This window comes from Eutrigla gurnardus (assembly GCF_963514095.1).
Source record: "Eutrigla gurnardus genome assembly, chromosome: 8".
Classification (NCBI taxonomy): Eukaryota; Metazoa; Chordata; class Actinopteri; order Perciformes; family Triglidae; genus Eutrigla; species Eutrigla gurnardus.
In genome coordinates, this window is record NC_139922.1 from 19,533,172 (window position 1) to 19,554,596 (window position 21,425).

General features: G+C 41.6%; 1 protein-coding gene across 1 annotated transcript; it reads right to left on the reverse strand.

Annotated features, from left to right (window-relative positions):
- Positions 1-356: 356 nt before the first annotated feature.
- On the reverse strand, positions 357-21,167 carry fam120c (family with sequence similarity 120 member C). Its single transcript, XM_084014608.1, has 17 exons — positions 19,605-21,167; positions 17,306-17,552; positions 17,059-17,141; positions 15,536-15,664; positions 14,603-14,705; positions 14,411-14,475; positions 13,923-14,194; positions 13,044-13,206; positions 12,851-12,934; positions 12,514-12,685; positions 10,678-10,927; positions 9,614-9,728; positions 8,548-8,757; positions 7,875-8,109; positions 7,460-7,595; positions 6,840-6,903; positions 357-6,415 (listed from the first exon to the last, which is right to left on the reverse strand). Exons 1-17 carry the CDS (start codon positions 20,118-20,120, stop codon positions 6,158-6,160), a joined length of 3,102 nt encoding a protein of 1,033 aa, XP_083870734.1. The 5' UTR covers positions 20,121-21,167; the 3' UTR covers positions 357-6,157.
- Between the last annotated feature and the right edge of the window lie 258 nt (positions 21,168-21,425).

Below are 21,425 nucleotides of genomic sequence, written 5' to 3' on the forward strand. Positions count from 1 at the left end.
TAAATAAAAAATACCATTCAATTATTATCACTGTCCACACACATTTATCAACACAATTCCAATTACTATATGTCCTCATTTATATGTCTGCATGAAAGTAATTGTTAAATATGCAAATGCACATATCGTTTGTTTTCATGAACGGCGGCACTTTAAATATTGCTGCTGATGCCTAGCTGCAGATTAAACTACCCAATAGTCTATAAAATGAATTACAATTAATACTTTTACTTCAAGTACATTTTGTTTGTAGTAGTATGTGTGTTATTAGTACTTGTATTTAAGTAAAGGATCTGAGTATGTTAGGCATTCGGCACACGTGAATTTTAAGTAATTAAGACACCGGACACAAGTAATACTTTTTTTACTAAAAGAATAAATTTTATTTCAGCACTGTAAGTCATTTCCCAACCAGTACAAACATGACTGCCATCTTTGTCTCTTTCTGAACCATTCCTCCCCTCCCTCTGTGAGATCAGACCACCAACAGCCAGACAAAAAAAAAAAAAAAAAAAAAAAAGCTCTCTTTTTTCCTCTTTCCACAAACAATCCGGTGCTTCCATAATGCTAACAATGATGACAAATTATACCAACCATAATTATAACAGCAATAATGATAATATTTCTATAACAATAATATTATGGATCAATTTTAACCCTTTTCGCTGCACAGGTAAGTTACATGTGGCCCTGGGGTACTGAAACACATGCATCGGTACGCTTGTGGTTGTTTGACCAACATGACAGGAAATAGCCCATAATGATCAACTGGAGCCCCTCACTGGGACTCAGCCATTAGAGGGTTGGGATTATACTGGAGCTTGGGGGGCTGTTGAGGGGGGGAGTGGCAGTGTAGAGAGAGACAGACAGAATAGGGACCTTGATTCAAACTGGACAAAATGCTGTGAGAATCCTGCAAATAGATCAGAACAGATACAACATAACCGGTGACTCCTTTCCACATTCTGTATGACAGACAATAATACTGTTTGACTTCTACAATACAACATAGTACGTTTCTATTCTGGGACTTTTGGTTCTCTTCAACATTGTCAAGCTCTTCAGAGGCACTCCCATATGCGTCGGCAGAGAGGCAGGATGCTTTTATTATCCGCTGGACTACACATATTTAATCATCAGTCACAGAGAAGGTGAATTTTCCTCACGACACTAAAGCTGAGATTTAGACAAGAAACTGGAAATTAATTCGAAAAATATTACAAAGCTACAGATTGTTTTTTGCTGACTAGCCCACAGAGCGTTATACGGATACAATTTTTTTCTCAATTATCCAATTGATAAAATGCCCATAAACGTTTCCATAACCATAAGATTTTTCCATTAACTTGGATAGTTTGGATACACAAGATTACACAGTTTACAGTCACATAGGAAATCAAGGCTGCAACAAATATTTTCATTATCAATTAAATGGCCTTCTTAATCTATTCTAAAACATGTCAGAAAATAGAGGGGGAAATGCTTGTGCCAATATTCCAAACCTAATATAAAATACAAAAATTTGAAATTTAAAAGTGACTAACATGATTATTTTCTTGTTGATTTATTTTAGCTTTAAAAGAAAAGGCTAACACTAATTGTTTCAGCTTTGATGTCTTCTGGGTTTTGAATTATTTGTGTTTTGAGGAGAATTCAACCACTTTCAGCAGCCTCTATGCCAACATATGAAGAGGCTTAGAACAGCAATGGATTGCTCTGTCAATTTGAGTCTGATAAGTTAAAAGGCCAGTTTGAGAGAGAACAACAATTTCATGTTAGAAAAATGCAAAAGACGGCGCCAAAACCCCAGCGTGACTGAAAGCATATGTCGGGTGTTGTTCCTTCCTGTGTATCAGTGTCATTCTAAACGCATGCAGTGGTTCACACAGCATGAATTCAGTCAATGAAAGAAGACAACTGAGAGCAAGCAGGAGCTGATGAAATTACCCAAAAGGCTTAAACACTTGTCACATGTTCAAACCTGCCGGCTCGCTGTCCATACAAACGCACTTCCATCCGTATTTCCCTGCCTGTCTGTGTCTCCACTTAAAAACACTGCTACCTCACTTTGACTTTGTCAGATAAATCACACGTGCTGTTATGTCATAATATATATATGTATATATATATATAATCATACTCATCAGAAAACTTGTTACTCGGGGGGGGGGGGGGGCAAACTGTCGATGTTGGAGGAGGGGGGTGTGGGGACTATGCGGGGGGCTTTATAAGGGGTCAACGGGGGATGCTAGGTGTACTTTGGTTCTCAGGTGTTTACAAGAGATGTTTTGCTGCTTTGTGCAAGGGCGCAGAGTTCAGCTTAAAATTGATAGTCGACCATGAAATTGTTATCAGGGATATTATGAGAATCATAACATAGTGCAGACGACAATTTTCATTTCGAAAAACGGGCAATATTTACTTAGGTACATAATAAATGGTGGTCTAAAGAAGCCATATAAAATACAGGTAAGGAAAATCGCAATCATTACAGTTCAAATCTCTAGGTTGGCTAAGCGTATTTCAGTACTAACTGAAGCAATGGTAGAAGGATTAGATTAGAAGATGTAATAACATTAAAAATAGTAAGAAAAACACATTTGCACAATTGAATAAAACCGTTTTGATTTTTTTTTTTCTGATTTTTTTTTCCAGACTCTGGCTAGATACATACAGAAACTGATTATCAACGTTAATATAACCTTAACTGTTAGTTGGGTTGATTAAGGGGCGGGGCAGCCCAAAGAGAAAAACGGCCAATAGAAACTGTCCTAAAAGGTCTAAAAGGAGAGGCAGAGAGGGAGGTGATAGGTGCGAAAGAGAAGAACTGAAATACAGGAAGTGATGGGTGAGAGGGGGGAGCTTAACCTGTGTGTGAAATACATGAGTGTGTGTGATTGCTTTAAATGGGAATCAGTGGGCATGGTGTATGTGGGTATGTGTGTGTGTTTGTGAGAGAGAGTAGATGCTCTATGGGGAAGATTAGGGGGCAGAGAGAAGTGAATGAACATTTTGGGGGAAGGACGAGGCGAGAAATAGTGTCATAGCGGGGAGGAGGGTGGGGGTTAGGATCACAAGCATAAAAATCACTGATCAAATATCTATCAAACTAAAACAGACAAGGACAAGAGAGGGACACTACATCATGTATTGTGTTGACTTTTTTTTCCTCCATACTAGCTACTGTGTAACTCAGGGTTTAACATCTATGTATCTGTGTGCCATGTGTTAATGTGTGTGTTGTGTATAGATGGTCGTTTTCCGTGCCCACCTGACACCTCTAACGTGTATTTTTAATCCGTCCATGCAAACTTGAAAATGTGCGAGATCTTTTATACTTTTTTAGTCAGTAGAATGTGTTACCAAAAATGATCTCTGATGAACTGACGACCACTCCACTGAGAACTGAAACTGCACAAAATCACTTCAGCACAAAAGCAGAGAGAATGCTGGTGGTAACAAATGCAACTGAATACCTGTTTGTCACGCGTGTGTGTTATGTTTGTTGGTTGGTATGTATGTGTGTGTGTATGTATGTGTGTAAGTTATCTGGCGAGCCAATCAAGAGAGGGCATCGTATACTAGATCACACTCTAGCTCGCCGCGGAAGAGCCATCTTCTAACAATGTACTGTTGCGATACACATATTTGTACTAATGTCAAAAGTTGAAAGCAGTTAAGTATATGACTCCTAGTAATTCTAGACTTAGTATTTCGGCCAGTGGAGCTATATTCTCTAGCCTAGTCTTGGTGTCTGTGTATTACAGTTCTGTGTAAAGCCTGACGCTGTTACCTACTCTTAACCTCTAAACACCCACAGCACTCGTATGCTTAATCCCTACCAATAACTGCTAACAAGTCAGTCCGAACCTCTGATTTCATTTGGTGTTGGTGTAAGAGACGGCGGCGCGGCCCAGCCCTACGACGAGAAGCGTAGGCCTACACGCACGGCTGGGCCAACTGTCATGGTTGAGTTCATAACTGAGGGGATGTCTGACGCGACTACATCAACACTTACATATATAGTCAGGGTATTTTCCTTCAAAACGGCATTTCATCAGAGCTTTTTTTCCCATGGCAATTTTGTGGCACATGATAGAGCACAAGTCATCAACATAGTAAGAAAATAAGGTGCTTCTTTGTTGACTTGCCTTGGTTTGTTTAAACATGGGGAGCTCATTTCAACCTCTCTTAGTAAGTTTATAGAGATAATGTTCATGGCCAGCATCTCTCAGACAGTATCTGTCGGTGTACTGCTTTTACATCTGCAGTTGTGCTACCGGCTATTGGTAAGTTGTATTTCCGTAGTCAGATGAAACCTACTATGGAGGGGGGGGGGACACATCTCATTCTCTACAAACATAAGTGCTCTAATAAAACGATTTGTTATCTTAGAAGTCTCAGATTGTGAGCGGCACACTCGGGTCCGCCATGAGGCCTCCCTCTCTCCCGCCATGTGACATGTGATCTGACCCGTAAAGCCTGCGGCATGTTCGGCCGAGGTGCTTCAGGGCAGGGAAGTGCTTCCTGCTGGTCTAAAGTGACACACCAGAGCTTTGCAGGGCAAAAGCTCATGGTGTTGGGCTATCATCATGACAACCATTACTCAATCACCACCAGAGGGTGAGGATGGAGGGGAGGGGATCTTTGAGGCTTTTGTCACCACACCCCTTATATATCACTGGCTGATTCAGCCGGCTCCAAAATACACTTTGGAAATAACTTTTTAGAAATCTGAAAAGATTCCCAGGAGTCCTTGATTTGGAGAATCAGGAGTCATTTTAGTTTCATTGCAAAGGTCATGATTGAATGTGTGAGGCCAGTTTGGGGGAACTCTGCCTGGCAGCAGTTACCCAAACCCTCACCATTCATTTCCATCTTTTGCTGGGCAGCATTACTCTTTTCTTTTTTTGGCCTTAAATCCAGAAGGTGCCTCAGAGTGTGTTTTTTTCCATTTCGTTATCACCTGGTAGAAGACTGTCCAGTGTGGTTTAACATTTTTAAAACAAAGTGCTTCTTTGTCTGAAACCACTCTGTTCACATTCTGACGTCTCTCAAATAGATCTCCACCTTTAAATGTAGTTCTACATGTCATAATGATTTACTTAGTCGCAGGGGACACCCCTCTCAGACTGTCAATTCATCTGTATAGAGGGGCTTGTTCAAATTCATTATACTTAAATATAAGTTTAAGTGCTTCTTTTGGGGTAATACAATCAAAGCTTTGGGAGAAAGGGTCAAACGGGGTGGGAAGATAATATAATAATGCACTATTTTGGAGGAGCAGGGTAACATTTTGCATACTTTAGGGCTTAAGGTGCATAAATTCATGGGGTTTCTTAGCACAGCTAAGCACTAGGCTATGCTACATGGGTCAAAGTAAGATAGCACGCTAATACCATGGTGGTGCAGAAGTGCTCCTGTGATAGATTACCAATCAATCAATAAAGGGGTTTGTTACTATAAGTATACTAACATTGTGTTTAGCAGTGTTGCTAGAGTATGGGGGGCGGGGGGGGGGGGGGGCAAGGGTAACTGCACAGAAGAATGGTACATCGCTTTGTTAAAATCTTACTCACATTATCAAACTCTGAATATCTCTCTCAAAACCTCATACAAGACGGCTATGGCAACAAACCGCCTCAACACACAACTACAGACCATGGCGACCAGGCCGCCCATGGAAACCACATCCAATCTGTCACCATAACCGCAAGCTAAACATCTGTGTGCAAAGATTCAAACAATGGGACCATTAAACACACAAAATAAGACATTTTAACTGTACAGATGCCCATACTTGGGGGTGGGGGGGGGGGCTTATAAGTGGTGGGTCGTAATGGGGGTCGGGGTTCAAGCTTATTTTACTCTTAGTGCGGGAGGGAGGCGTTTAGGATTTTTGAGGGGTGGGGCGCTTACAGACTCATGGAGAAAACCTCTCTTCATAAAATAATGTAAAACCACATGAGAAAACTAAAAAGAAAGTAACAGCTAACTGCTTTATCACCTGGAGCAGCAGGGAGCAAGAGGCAGAGCCTCGCTTCACCTCCTGCTCCAGGTGATATTGTGCACAGCTAGCAGGCAGGGCTACAAAAACAGGGAAAGGCAGTCAAACACAGAGAACTCTCTCAGAGCACTGCATCCTGGAAGGATGCCATCACTCTTCCTTCTGTAGCGCTCCGTCTGATGGGCAGTCGTCAAGGCAACAGGGGGCCTCCACCTCCACCCCCTCTGATTGGTTGTCTCTGCTGGCTAAGGCACACGGGATTGGCTGGGCCAGGGCGGCCAGATCCAAGGGCTGGCCGATGGCGGAGGTTGCTGAGCTGCCGTTCAGCTGCTGGGTGTCAACCTCTGGCGTGGAGGCCGTCTCCTCTGAGGGCTTTGGGGGACTGCTGGATGGGGGGGGTGGCGATGTCTGGAGGAAGACGGTCGGACAGAATTTTAACAGAACAGCAAGAGATTGATAAGAATTTTAACTTGTACTGATTTACTACTTATGCATGTCAACAACCTCTATTTTTCCATCTTTGTAACATCATTAGCGTTGAATTATGGGAAGAACATGTCAAGAACAATGAACTCCTCCCGATGTGTTTGAATTGAAGCCAATGTGAACTTTGCAATCTCATCACCAATGTACAGTATATGTAATGTTGAACTACACCCCTTATACTCGTTTGTGGTTTTTATGTCTGCGCCTGTTCATTCTAAAAGAAAGAGTAAAAGAAAAAAAGAACACCAGGAGGCAAGAAGGCAAGTGGGAAGAGACAAAGAGGGAACTTATAGTCGTGATCATTATCATCATCATTTCATGTAGGAAACTGTACAAAGTTTGCTACCTGCGTTCTGTTGGAAGGTGGCTTTTTCACCGCCCTTACTTTAGCGGGAATCTCTTTTCCCCTCCTGTGATGAAGAGACAAAAGATGTTCAGCTCAGATGTGGAGCACAAAGAATATCAGTGGTCTGCTTTGGGGCGTGATCCCACCAACATTTCAGTCTCCACACAGAATTAGACACAAAGTAAATCCATGCAATCAGTTCACTTAAATTCAACTCTAGAGAAGTTTGGAAAGCAAATGCATGCAAAACAATAGCAATCCCTCTTTATGTTGTAAAATTTAGGAATACACTGGTACTACTTTTCAGATCAAGTAAAAGTACTTACATTCAAGTTCTTATTACATAGTAGCGATGAGTACTTTACACAAAATAAACAAATACCAATGAATGACAGCAGGTGTACTATGAGATTGGATTATTATTGAAATATAAAATGAGTGATCACAGGGAGCCAAAGAGCAACTGTTATCATCATATAGGCTGCAAATGTGTTTGTACGTATGATGGTCAAACAGGCAACTGTCAGCAAAGTGGAATAAGGACACAATGATTTGGCACAAAGTTCACTAACAACTCCAGTCGTTAGCTGTATTGATTAAATCATCCACATCTTACTCACCCTCTCCCTGCTCCCACTGACACCACCTGCATGTTGAACCCACCTCTCCCACGGACTGGTTTGTTTCCAGCCCACTGGCCAACGACCATGCCAGCTATCTCAAGTTTCCCTCCCTGTGGGGGGATGGACTGAAGGCCTAAACAAAGAAGAGAAGAAGTGACTACTGAGACTCTCCTTATTGTGGAGTCTCATAAGAAACTACAGCTGATTCCCAATTCCTTACCACATACCAACAGTATACACTATGTACTATAGAATATTCTTCAAAATACACTGTGTACATAATACTGTGTACATTTGCATCAAGAAATCAGAATATGAAATCAAATCCAAACTGCGACTTTATAATGACTAATATGATGACTATACTGACTAATTGATTAATTTAACAGGTAAAAAGAAAGCATCTCTGTACCTGGGAAGGCTCGGGGTCTGTGCTGGGCAGGGTGATGTGGATGATGCGGGTGATGATGAGGCATGCCCATGGGGCGAGGTGGGTAGAGAGGGGGCATGGGGTAGAAAGGGGGCACCATTGCTGGAGGGAGGAAGGCAGCAGGTGGAAGAGGAGGGGGAGGAGGAGGAGGGCGGGACAGGTTGATGCCCTCAAGGATTGCCTGACGCATCTTCTCCACTTTGGACACCAGCTCCTCCTGCAGAGCCGAGACACAACTGTGACTGAGACTTTGAGCTACAGTTAGAGAGAGTTATTGATGTAAATCCACTTTACATGGGAACGTCTGAGCGGAATAGCAGACATGTCCCGAGGTGTATCAGAGTCGATCAATTGCTAAACTCTCCTGTGTTTTGTCCACCTCAGCATGTTTGGAGCGCTGCTTTGCTACTGTCAGGCTGAAGTGCTCTTGGCAACCGCTGTTTGTACTCAAAGATTATTTATGAGGGGAAAGAATCATCACACTGCAACACCACTGTGGATCCAGGATTGAGTGATGCTGCTTCTCTCTCATCTTCTGAATAGACGGCATTTTCGCTGCCCTTGAACCAAGGCATTGAACTAAACTTCACTGTCTTATAACGTAATTAAAAAGACACACATCGATCACATCCTCACCACAGGATTACAGACATACCTGCCCCTCACACATGTCCACCAGAGCAGACCGATCGCGAGCAGCCCGGGCCAGTTTGCTCTGAAACAGTTTGCCATCAAAGAAGCCCCAGGGGCAGCAGTGTTCCCATGGCAACGGCTGGCCACACACATCATTGATGAACAGCGCTGTGTCCACACCAGCCATGAAGAGAGACGCCAGCTGCACGCCTCGGGCATCCACCTTCTCCACCTAACAGCAAGTACACAAATGTAAAATGGGAACATTTTTAAACTGAGTTTACAGATACGAGTAGTAGAAAAGAAAATGAGAAGAGGTAAGAATCATGATGTCTAGAACACAGATACTGTATGTAGCTTGTAACACCTAAATCAAATAAATTAGTCCTAAAGGAGTGAAGGACGATTAGTATATTTCAGCAACTGTACCATCGAGCTTGAGAATGCATTAGTCTTGTTGACAAATGTTTTGCAACTTAAAGTGCCCTCTCAAGACCCAGAACTTTATTCGAACATCCTTGATATATATATTACTTATTATAAAAGGTCACTTCCTTGACAGTTCACAACCAGAACATGTATTTAATGGGGGTTTATAGGGCTATACAAAAATATTTTGAAGCTTCATTCATAAAAGCTAAACTTTCTAGAAACATTTTATTAATTTCATAGAATTTTGTTATAAGGTGATGTTATATCATGCTATATGATAGGCAGACATCCAAAGCTTCATTAAAAATGTTAATAAAGTTTCGAATGGAAAAAAATGAATCGCTACACAAGTAGTTTATCTCTTTAAAAATCATACTAAAATTGCAAATCGACAATAATAAAATCGTGTTTTTGGTCAATTTGCTTTCAAACGACAAACTGGACCTTCTCTCAGGAGTTGACAGCTTTCAAAGCAGCCTAATCAAACCAAACAGGCAAAAGCAACAAGGTTCATTTTAACCAAAGGAAACCACAGAACGCACCTGATTAAAGATCAGAAAAAAATCAATAAAATCACAACTGTGTGCAGAAAACTGTATATTCTGTGGGAAAACCCTCATCAATGATTACCCAACAACAAGGGAGTGAAGTCTCACCTTGAGCTCCTGTAGCTGGTCAGGTTCGTAGAGCTGGCTGGAAACAGCCTGAGCCAAAAAGGCATCTAGCTCATGTCTCTGGAGGATCCTTCCACCAGGCCACTGCATCATATACCTGAGGAAGAAAAGAAATAAGAGCTAAATTCAGAGTAGAAACACAGAGCTAGTGTACTTATGTCTACAGTTTGATTGATAGCATTATATATCTACATGCAGTAAAAACTCTCAGATATATGAATGACAATTCCAATGACGATGACACTTTCAATAGTATGGTTGTATTCTCGCATATCAACAGAGGTAATTGTAGCGTAATATTAACTATGTCCTCATCACTCATGTCAAGGAAACAGAACAGTTTCGATAAACAAGCGACCCCTCCCTAAAGTGTCTTGCCCTTTTCCGTAGTTAGAGATGCGGGCTTCCGTCACCTAATCAAAACGCTCGATACGCACTACACTGCCATCGCGCACATTTATCAGCACTTATGTAATTCTCGACTTTTATAAAACGACGCGGAAAGGGATTGAAGTAGAACCGGCCAAAGCACAGAACCTAGCACTGACCACAGATAGTAGGACCTCTCGGGCAACAGAGTTATCTCACTGTGACGGTTTGCTATATGTCTGAGTGGGAGACGAAGAGCGCAGTACTCCAAACCTGTCCCCTGCATGAAAGCCATACAAGCGCTCACTTGGCAGAGAAACTGACCAATGCAGTCACTGATTGAAAGTTGGAGAGGTCAAACATAACTTCACATAACTTACTTATTTATTTATTTATCTTTTTACATACTTTAATTTATTTTATCATACAATACCCTTGAATTTGTCTGAATGTTAAAAAAGCTCATAAGCAAAATAAATAAATAATTTGGGAATATATAAATAGCAAGTTTTTTTCTCCTTACTCACAAAAGGTGTACCAAAACAGAACCGAAACCGTAACCCAAGAACCAAGGTACATATTGAACTGTGGGCTAACTGTATTGTTGCATCCCTACAACATACACACAGTTTAGGTAACTCAGCAGAACTTCACTACAACCAGCAGTGTTGTCATACCTGAGCACACAGCACATGAGCAGCAGATGCTGTGGGACCTGTGCTGGGTTGAGGAGGGCTGGGCAGTCAGAGCGTAGGCAGGCCAGGAAGGCCCTGGTTCTCCTGGAGCGATCCTCGCTGGCACGACCCAACCACAACCGCCGCAGGTTGGGGCAAGTCCACTCCCGGAAACAAAGGGCCGGGACCAGCTCCGGAGTCAGGGCCGACTTGGCTTTACCGCTGCTCCACTCTTTGACAATCACTGGAGGAACTGAGACAGAAGCAACAGATGTGTGTTAAAAATGTACATGGTAAGGCTTAAAATAACTGATAGGCCGTTGATCAATTAATTAATTAGAAACAATGATACAGGTGTTTCAGTGCTGGGCTTTGGTGCAAATAAATAAGAGCAGATGGTATATTAACAATGTGATAATCATGTCGCTAACACACTCGTGCAAAGCTCCTAACTGTGAGAAATAAGCAGGTAAGGCAAGTACTCAAATATTGGTTGTGTCTTTCCTGCAATATTAATATATTAGGGTTGTCCATGAATCAGGATTTTCAGAGTTGACTCTTAAACTCTATGCATCGACTGAGAGGGGGGGTTGATGTCGTCGTCTATATATTCTTTTTTCATGTGCTTGTGGTTCATTTTTTGTTTTCAAAACTCAGACATATTTGACTCATTATTATAAACTAATTTCTTTGTTCAATACACCTGCCATGGCATCCTGAGCCCTTCTGTGTTCAATGGCTAAAAACAAAATTGCCATGATTGGCAGACAAAATGTCCGTCACCTCTGGACCTTCTTGACTGATGACTAGAGTCTTAGATAATTTATTGATCCTAGCTTCAAAACAGGAATCCCAGTAAAAAATGGGTTTACAAGGGTAGAAAATGGCACTGACTTTTTCTTTAATTTGTATTTCAATAAAGCTGAAACATGCAAGCATTTTGTTATCCGTGGTGCTAATATATATGCGACATTGCAATATACAGCTGATACCAGTGAAGTGAAGCAAATGCGAAAGTGTCTTAAAATGTTTTTCTAATGCCCAAAGTCAAGCTGCATGGAGGTCTATGAGAAAATGACCCTACTTCTAACTTGACTTATTATCTCTGTAAACATTGGTAATGGTGTTAATTGCTAGTTTTAAGTCTTCTTCACTACATCATTGAGTTTAATTAATAAATTACGCTTCAATTTAGAGTAAAATATACGATAAAGCAGGGTATGATTGACGGGTCGCTACCACTGTGTGTGTGTGCCGCGGCTGTTCTACCACGGCCTTGCTACCATCGCTACCAATGCAATTAGCTACTAAGATAACTAATACTTGTTAAGTTTACCTTGAATAATTGAAACTAACTTTGATACCAGCTTCACACAAGAAAACAGATCCTGAATCCTGCTCAAACGTTATTGGTCAATACTACACAGACTACAGAGAGAAGCCAGAACATGGCCAAAATCTTGTCCTGCTGCCTGAATTACATGACAAGATAACCAAAGGTTTATCAAAAAATAAGACTTATAGTAGGTTAGGTTTTAATCTGCATATTAAAACAAACAAGACACCTAATCATTCACTCAAAAATCATCTATCTTCAAACACTGGGCCTGGGCCCAGTGGTGGGCCTCAGAGCACCATACAGTGGTCCAAGGAGGTACTGTCAAATTATATATATATTTTATTATTATTAATATTATTTTTATTATATCATTTTTTTTTTTTTATAAAGTGTGCAATAAATGTCTGCTTAAGAGGTAACAACATTGCGATTGAGCCTATGGCTCACTGAAGTATAGTCAAATCTTTATTTGTAGTATTCTACTCAGTCCAAGGACCTACCTTCCAGGGGAGCCCTCTTGCGGAGAGCAAGCCTCTCCAGGCGGCGATGTGTTTCAGCCAGACTGAAGAGGACACCGTAAGCATACTGTCTGGCAGCACGGAACAGCAGAGAGGCAGGAGGCAGCTCAGAGTTACACTCATCCTCTATACACACTGGCATCTTCATCTCTCCCTGCAGGGTGTGATGTGTGGAGGGAGAAGTAAGGATAGAGATTACAGGGCGACTCTGACAAGCTTTATATATAACCTCCACTAACTAGACAAAGATTAAGTACACGCTTGCAGAGACAAACGCAAATAAAACACAAACGCCATCTAAGTGAGGAAAAGCATTTACCTTGGTCAATATGTGGTAAATCTGAGGGTACATCAGTCCTCTTCGGTGTCTGTGCTCGGCTACACGCAGAACCTCAGCACTAACCTGAAACCGGGGGGAATTTTTTTTTAAATTTTCAACACAACCTACAACTGTGTTAGTTGTTAAAAAAAAAAGGAAAATATGTTCTTTTTAATTTCTCATGGACATGCACCTGAGGCAGAGGGGGTGTGGTTATGTCCATGTGACTCCGCGTCGCCATAGACAGCAGTGACGGAATGTGTGATCCACTGCCGTTGCCTTGGGAACAGTCTCCAGAGGTTGAGCCCACCCTTCCAGCAGGATCCTCCCACCGAGAGGGCTTTTCCGTCAAATGGCTGAGGGAAAGGTTAACAGTATCAGAGTTTCTGCAGAGGAAGCATTTCCTCAAAAACATTTTGAGCTGACGAAACAAATCTGTGTTTGATGCTCACTTTGTTTCAATATTACTGAAGCAATGAAGTAAAAGCAAAAGTAGCATTAGGCTCTCAGAAACTTAACACACTCTACAACAAATCCAAGGTGTACCCATTTAGACTTAAAACTTACTTCTGGAAGATTGAAAACTTTAGACAAATGTACTTATTGTAAGTCGCTTTGGACAAAAGTGTCTGCTAAATGCCCTAAATGTAAATGTAAAACATGTGAAGAGACCAAAACTTTAAAAGAAGAATTCTTGTACTATGGTTAATGTGGTTTCTTCCATCACACACGTTTTAATGTCTTTTTTGATTCACATCAACTTTCTTTATTAAATAACTCGTCATTACAGGCCTTTTGTGCAACAAATTGAGAGAGAAAATGTTTTTGACCGTGGTAAAAATTTTGCTTTTGAAAGGTTAAACGCAAACAATTATGGGTTGAAGCAGAGTATTTCATTAGATAAAAACATGTTGTGAAAGTTAAGCTCTCCGTGTGATTACACAAAAGTGTGTTATGTATGTTAAATGTGTCACGTTGAGTGTTTTGCTCCACCTACAATGCCTTTTCACTTGAACATAATTAGGGAGATGAAATCGTAGTAGTAATGCAACTTTACTGTCTTGTGTCTTACTTTGTGTTGCTGTCATTGGGTTCATCTCCATCCGATGATGATGAAGGAGACGGAGAGGGAACAGACTGTGTGGTGGTGTGATGATTGGGTAATCGATTTCCCCCCTGAGTGGAATCATATGGAGCTGACCAATCGGAGAAGCCCATCTTTCCTGCCAGTGAATCGTTGCAGTCTTGGGACGACGGAGGGTTCTGGAACAGAGGGGTTGAGCCAGGTCCATATGGAGCATTTTGATAGGGTGGCTTTAACCCCGGAACCTGGGGAGGCGGGAACTGTGATTGGATGGAAGAATAGAAGAAAGGTAAATGGATTGAAAAGGGAGAAAAGAAGGAGCAGAAGACATGGACGAATACACTGTTCAAAGAGCAAAAAAAACAAACAAACAAAAACATAATCTACCCTGCTACATGTAGATTCATGTAGAGAGGAGAGAACAAATTACACACACATCAAATAGGAACAACGGATTACCAAGCTTTGGAATCTACCTGATTCTTTCCAGGCTGCATAGGTCCCATGTGGCCAGGTGGTCCCCCAAATCCAAACCCAGGTACTAAGCAGAAAAATACATGGATTTAAATGAACATTTTCTTTTAAACAATACACATCAAGTGAGCAAAAGATGATTATATAATGATGTAGGCTATTGGTTCTGTTGTCTATACGTCTTTACTACTCACAGATGAAAGAGGCGGGCCCCATGTTGGGTGAGCGAGGTTTGGAGGCAGCTGAGAAATACTCCACAGCTTTCTTGAATCGCTCCACTTTGTCCTCCATACGAGACTGTAAAGGAAGGAAACAAAGCATTATGTTGACTGCATAACAAGCTGGGATGAAGACTGTGAAAATGTTGTCATGCCCAACTAATGGAACTGGAAATGTTGGTTTTGTTAATTTATCAACGTGTGTTTTCCAAGCTGACTTTGCTTTAATAAGAGGGCATTAACATATGTTGCATTGACAACTATAGGATAGTGAGGGTGGATTTTAATAACTGTCTCTAAATTCTTATAGTCAACAAATCCTATGAAAATATTTTTTTAACATATTTAATGCATACGTTAATTATATTTTTTCAAAGGATGAAACATTTTGTGAAACCGCTGGACAACGGTGACTTCAAATCGATTGTTCTATCACACCAACAGTCCAAAACCCAAAAAGATATTCAGTTTCCTGTCATATATGACAAAGAAAAGCATCAAATATTCCCTTTTGAGATGCTGCAACCACTCAATTTAATTTGCTTGATCAATATTTAAAATAGTTTATCAATTTGTCTTTTATGTGTAATAAATACTGTAACCATTGCAGCAGCGGCTTTTTTTCCTGACAACTAGATAATCCTGTTAAGCACATAGATTTATATAATGTAGTGCAATCCTATGGCTTGACACCGATGTGTGAGGAAGTGCAAATGCTGACTTAGGGTCTTGTGTCAATAGTGATGACTGTTGTTGATTTAACCATCAACAAAAGTCTGGTGTGTACGTTCAGAGATGAAGCTGCAAATCTATTTTCATGAATTCAAATTGAATGCAAAAACAAGGTTTACAAAAACTATTACTTCTGAATGTCAGTAATATTCATCAACAATGGGCCATATAACCCACCTGTGACTGTTTGAAGACATCTCTGGCAATGGCGTCGAGGTTTCCCAGGTCTTTGATGGACGACACATACTCTGAGACGGCCTTGATCACGACCTCACAGGGTGGCAGCACCAGCTGGTGGGCTCGCACCTGAGACAGGAACAGTACAAAGGTTTTAATCCACATACACCTGGTTGAGTGGAGCCAGATATTCAACTGTGTTATTTTATTTAACAGAAGCAAATAAAATTACATAATACTACTTATTGTACTGATGGCTAATCAATTAGACCACAGTTAAAATGGCACGACTGAAGGTTATCAGGCTTTAAAATAGCAATAGGGCTGTACTCGCCGACTCTAGTGCTTATGGTCACTCAAATTACAGGTTGAAGGTCTGTTCAAATTTGACAATTTCAAAATTAAAAAAAGATCTATAAATAAAAACTCAGTAAAATGTTTAGGTTTTTCTGATATGTTCTAATAGTGAGTTAGATTTAGTTATTCAAAGTGATATTCAGGAGGAGGCCATCACTTCAGCTGTATTGCTCATAAACAGCATCTGATTCTGCTCTTTTTATTTTTGCACATTATTACTCATAATTTGTGAATTATATATGAAATGATCTAAGCTCAAAGTTGAAATACTCATATTCATGGAAATCAGCTCTGACTATGTTATTTGGATTTTTTACTTACTGACTAAGGTCATGATTCATCATACTGCAGAATAAATGCAAGAGGTAATTGTGAAAGACAGGGACGCTTATAAAACATGGAAAATTAAAAGTAAAAGCATGTCGCAAATAAAGGTCTGATTCTGTTTGAGGTACATCAAGGCTCACGTCACTATTTAACTCATGTTTTCATGTAATTCATAGAGCTAATATTTTCGCAGAGTCAGCTGGGGTTTGCAGGGACTTCGGACTAAGAAATTAGAGATGCACCGATTTGCCTTCAATAACCTGCACACGGAAAAATGTTCACATTGTTATACTCCAACACATACTCAATTAATTTAAAACAAGAACAGCAACACATTGCAATTCATGTCTAATGTATAGAGTATGTTATGTTTATATTGTATATTCTAGTGGATGTAGTCTGGTATATATTAACTATTTTTATGGTTAACCACAATAATTTCCCAGTTTCGGAAACAAATACATTCTCTAGGATTATATTTGAACACAACATGATAGCCTTATAATTTACCTTCACCCAATACACAGTTTAACTGAATATAGTTTGAAGGCTTTATAATCTGGTCAATGTAACCTCCGTCAATGTTAGCCGTTTAGCTCTGTGATGTGGGCAGATGAGCCAGTCATTGTGGTTACTCTGAGCAGCATGCATGGAAATGACTTATAAGTCATACGTACGTATGTGTGTGTTTTTGTGTGTGTGTGTGTATGACACCATCGTGGAGCAGTGTTTTTAAATCTGACCGGCAAAAATTTTGGAACTATGAAACTGACCAGCCATTCACCGGTCAAGCACAATCAGAAAGCTTCTCAGTGCATATATTAAAAATAATATGGTACCTTGAGAGAAGCTAGTGGGTGTTCTGGTCCCAGCAGACTCCAGTGGAAGGCAGCCAGGTCCTCATCAGGCAGAATATGATTTCCTACAAGAGAGAAACTCTTTCAAATGCCTTTTCCGTCAATTTTAAGGATGACAGACAAAAGACAGGTGCCCATATTACAACTCACAAGGGTGTGTGTTTCAGTGTGAGAAATGTGAGAAATACATGTTTGTGTGCCCGCTGTGTGAGTGTATGCTGCTCCTTACCCAGCAGAGCAGCGAAGCAGGGCAGGTGCTGTGTCTTCAGCCCGAGCTGCCTGGCAGCCTCAGACAGCAGGTACTGGTGTGTGGTCAGGTTCTTGCCGTTCCAGCTCAGTTTGAGCGCATGTGACGAAAAGTAGGCAGGTACGTTGCAGAGGGCAAACTCAGAATCCTGAGCAATCAGGCCAGCAAATCCAAAGTCTCTATAGAGAGACAGCACTTCCTGGTGGTGGTCCTCCAAAGTCTGTACAACCTGTGGATGGAGAGTGCACAGTCTCAGTCTGCTGTGGTGTAAAAACACACAAAAGCATTTTCAAACAGTTTACAGATTGGAGTAACCAGGTTTACAGATTTAGTATTTGCAGCTCTCTGAACTTAACTGAATATTATTGCATTTTGGACTGTTGGTCGGACAAAACAAGTAATATGAAAAAGTCACCTTAGACTAGACACATTTTCTGATGTTTAATAGATCAAACAAATAATCAATTAGTCAAGAAAATAATTTGCAGAACTAAAATTACACCAAATATACAACACATAGTTGCAGCCCAACAGTTGTTGTTTCTGTATAATTTAATAAACTCCATGAAACAGTATCCCGAACAGAGTAAAGAGTTGCCATAGACAGATTGGCATCTGTCAAACTGATCAGCTAGCATGCGACCAGTCACTACAATGTACTCAATTTGCTATCCTTAGTGAGGACTGAGGACACAGACGGCCAGTGGTTGTCACACTTTATATACCAATACAATTCCAAAGCTCCACAGCCCTTGCAAAAATACTTCTGTGGACAATGTGTGCAGTGCCAATCAGTTCTAGATCACTGGTGCTGATGCAGAAACCTGGACCTCAGGCAGAATCATTGCTTCATAGCACACTAATGCAGAACCCAATTAGAGGGTGAGGTGCATGGATTAGGCCAGAGTGAGCAGTCGAGCTTCATGTCAGAATGGTGATATGTTAATGTTAAAAAATGTCAGTATTAATGAGTGTGAAAACAAAATTATTAGAATGAGTTGCTCCTTTAAAAATCTATTTAATAAGCTGGTAATTTAATTTCTGCCTTCAAATTAATGCAATATGGCACAGTGATGGCAAGGCGGACTATGAGGAAACTGTTTCATGACTTCAAATTGGCTAATATTCCTCATGTTACTCACCAATAATAAAACTGAAACTAATAAGCAATCTTAACAACCATAATAATATAAGTGCAATAATTCTAAATAGACAGACTAGATGTTTATGCATGTAAAGCTGAGGACACCAACACAGCATGAGGAGGAACAGCAATGACTTTAGTAACGATTTCATTCAGTCAGAGGTGAGAGGTTTTTCAGAATACAGGTAGGAACAACAACAAAAAGTACACATGGGAACTGTGAGTTATGATGCTGTACACACACTTGGAGCATCTGAATGTGGGTGGGATTTTCTGTTCTCTGTCGTCTCATGATACACTATTGTTTTTTAAATGTTTTTAATGCTAGCATGCACGCTGATGTAGAAGGTAGATAAGGTAAAAGCAAAAAGAAACAGCCAGGTAAAGTTTACAGTCAGAAACCATGTGGTAAATCAGCAGTTTTGCTGCATTTGGGGTAATGTTAGGAGTCACGTTTCCTTTTTTCAAAAACATTAAGCTATTCTTTTCCCCATAATAGTTGAGAAAGGCAGATATAGCACACATATCCACCATATTTTACAATTGAGCAAATACTATCACCAATAGGTCAGATATACAAAAAACATTAAAAATGTGATATTTTTCCATTACCTACTAAATGCACAAAATAAATAACTGCAAATGTAACACTGCCAGGCAATAGCGACATATAGTCTGTCCACTCAGCAGTTCTAAGTTCAGCAACAATGTTAAGAACAGTTCAATGAGTTCATGTTATGTAATATATAGGTCAGCTAGACTAGGTCATGTAGTACAATACATGTTGCTCCAATGCACAGACTGGTTTAGCCAAAAGTTGCTGCTCCTCTTCCTCTAAGACCAACATGAATACATACTATAAAGTGCTGCTGGCTAAAGGAGCAAATGCAAAACAGTCCGTTTGACAGATCAGGTTTGTATTAATGTATAATATTAAACAACACGATTACAGATTAACACATTTGAGTGGTTGTCGACTGTAGTTGCACTTGCCCAAACTGGAAGGAGTTAAAACGGCGCTTAGTGATGTAAGCTGCTAAATGGGCGTGCAACAAGAAAGGGCAAGTGTTAAATGAACAGTAGGCCATATGACCACAATAAAACAACTACACACAACCATGATCACACTTTGCTCACCCGCACTCGGAAGCGGAACATGGCGAGCCGGACGCAGTGGCTGAGGCAAGCCGGGGGCAGGAACCATGCTCTGGGAGGCGGGGTGGCCTTGCTGCCGACGTGGTTGACTATCAGCTGCGCCGTCTGTCGCTGGCCCTGAGCTCGCCGCGCCCACTCGGGCCAGCGCTCCTTTCCCAATGTGCCGTTGAAAACCACGACCAACTCCAGGCCACCCTGGTACAGGCAGGCCTGTGACAGGGCGGCCAGGTAGCCCAGCATGGCGTTCCACTCGCCCCCGCACACCCAGTCTGTCTGGTAGCCGCCGTAGAGGCGCTGCAGGCCGGAGTCAGCGTCGATTAGGATCCTGGCAGGCGGGGGCGGGGGAGGCATGGGCCCGGGGTGATGTGGGTGGTGGTGTGGATGATGGTGGTGAGGGGGCTGGCGGGCCGCGGTACGGGCAAGCTTCAGGAGGTCCACCGGGACTGCGGCCCCCGGACACCGCTTCTCTAAATACTCTTGAAAACCCTGCACTCCCATGACGGTGTTGTTGAGCCTGTGCGTCTGGCCGGGAGCAGGCTCTGAATACGTTCTGTACGCCGTGTTTGTAATGTGATGTGGGGCGAGACCGAAGCTAGCTATGCACTTTAGGCAAGCTAACTGGTCTCCGATGTAGTGACTAACTGTAGTTTAGTTAACCCTGCAAAACAACTTATCTGTCAACCAGACCAGTGAAGTAAACCACCATGCACGGGCGTACACGTGTGTCAGCTATCGTTACTTACTCCGAGATATCGAAATGCCAATTGCTCAGTTTTGTTCGTGGGTGCTCTGTTTAGTGTCCATCCCTGTGGATTTTTGGTGAGATGCCAGCAAGGCCAGTGTAGCTACCTACAACCAGAAAAAGTTCCACACATTTCCTGCTCCCATAATTTGGCTTCAACATAACCGGCTTCGAATATGTAGTTGGCAGCAAATAACGGAAATGCAGCAAGGTGGTGGATTTTTATTGAAAAATGCCAATAAAACAACTATCCTGCTGGTTTGTGCATATGAAGCAGATGCAATACTGCGCATTAGTTAGCAACCCAACAGGCTGAATGGCCAGTTCGCGGACATGATGTTAAACCGGGCAGTCTGCAAAATCGTTATTTTTTGTTGTCCGACAGCTAAAATATTTGACATTTATTCTGCACTACCTCAGGCAAATTTCCACGCATGTGTACCGGTAGCTTGTTGGCTCGCGAGTGTCAGAATACCAATTAAAACAAACTAACAAGCTATGTGCCTGGCTGACTGGCTAGCTGTACTAACATTTGCTAACTGTGTGGCTAGCTGCTAGCTGCTGGCAGGGTCCCCGGCGTGATTTGACGCGTCAACTCCCGAAGAGAAGTCCGGGGCGGACACGACGCGGAATGAGATGGATGTTTGACGAAATAAAAGAAAAGTAACTAAAATAAAATAAAAATAAAAGCCCGATGGTGCCTCCCTCGCTTTCTTCCACACTCACGGCTTCATGTTGCAGAGGGGAACATTACTTCCAAGCGACATCAGCCATCTTGCGACTTCCTCGCGGCCCAGTGGAGTGGGAGGGAAGGCGGAGGGAGTGGAGGGAGGAGGCGCGGCCGCGGGCTACACTGGGAAATGTAGTCTCACGAGTGGATCACGCACGGATAGGGCAGATGTGGTGGGAAACAGAAAAAACTACAACTACCAGCACGAGGATACCGACGGTTTGGAGAAGGATAAAAAAGCTGGACAGTACAATTTCTCCAAGTGGCCCACGAAATGATTCATGTGCGCCGTTATTTGTCCGTTAGCCGTCCAGTTGTGATAATATCTCTT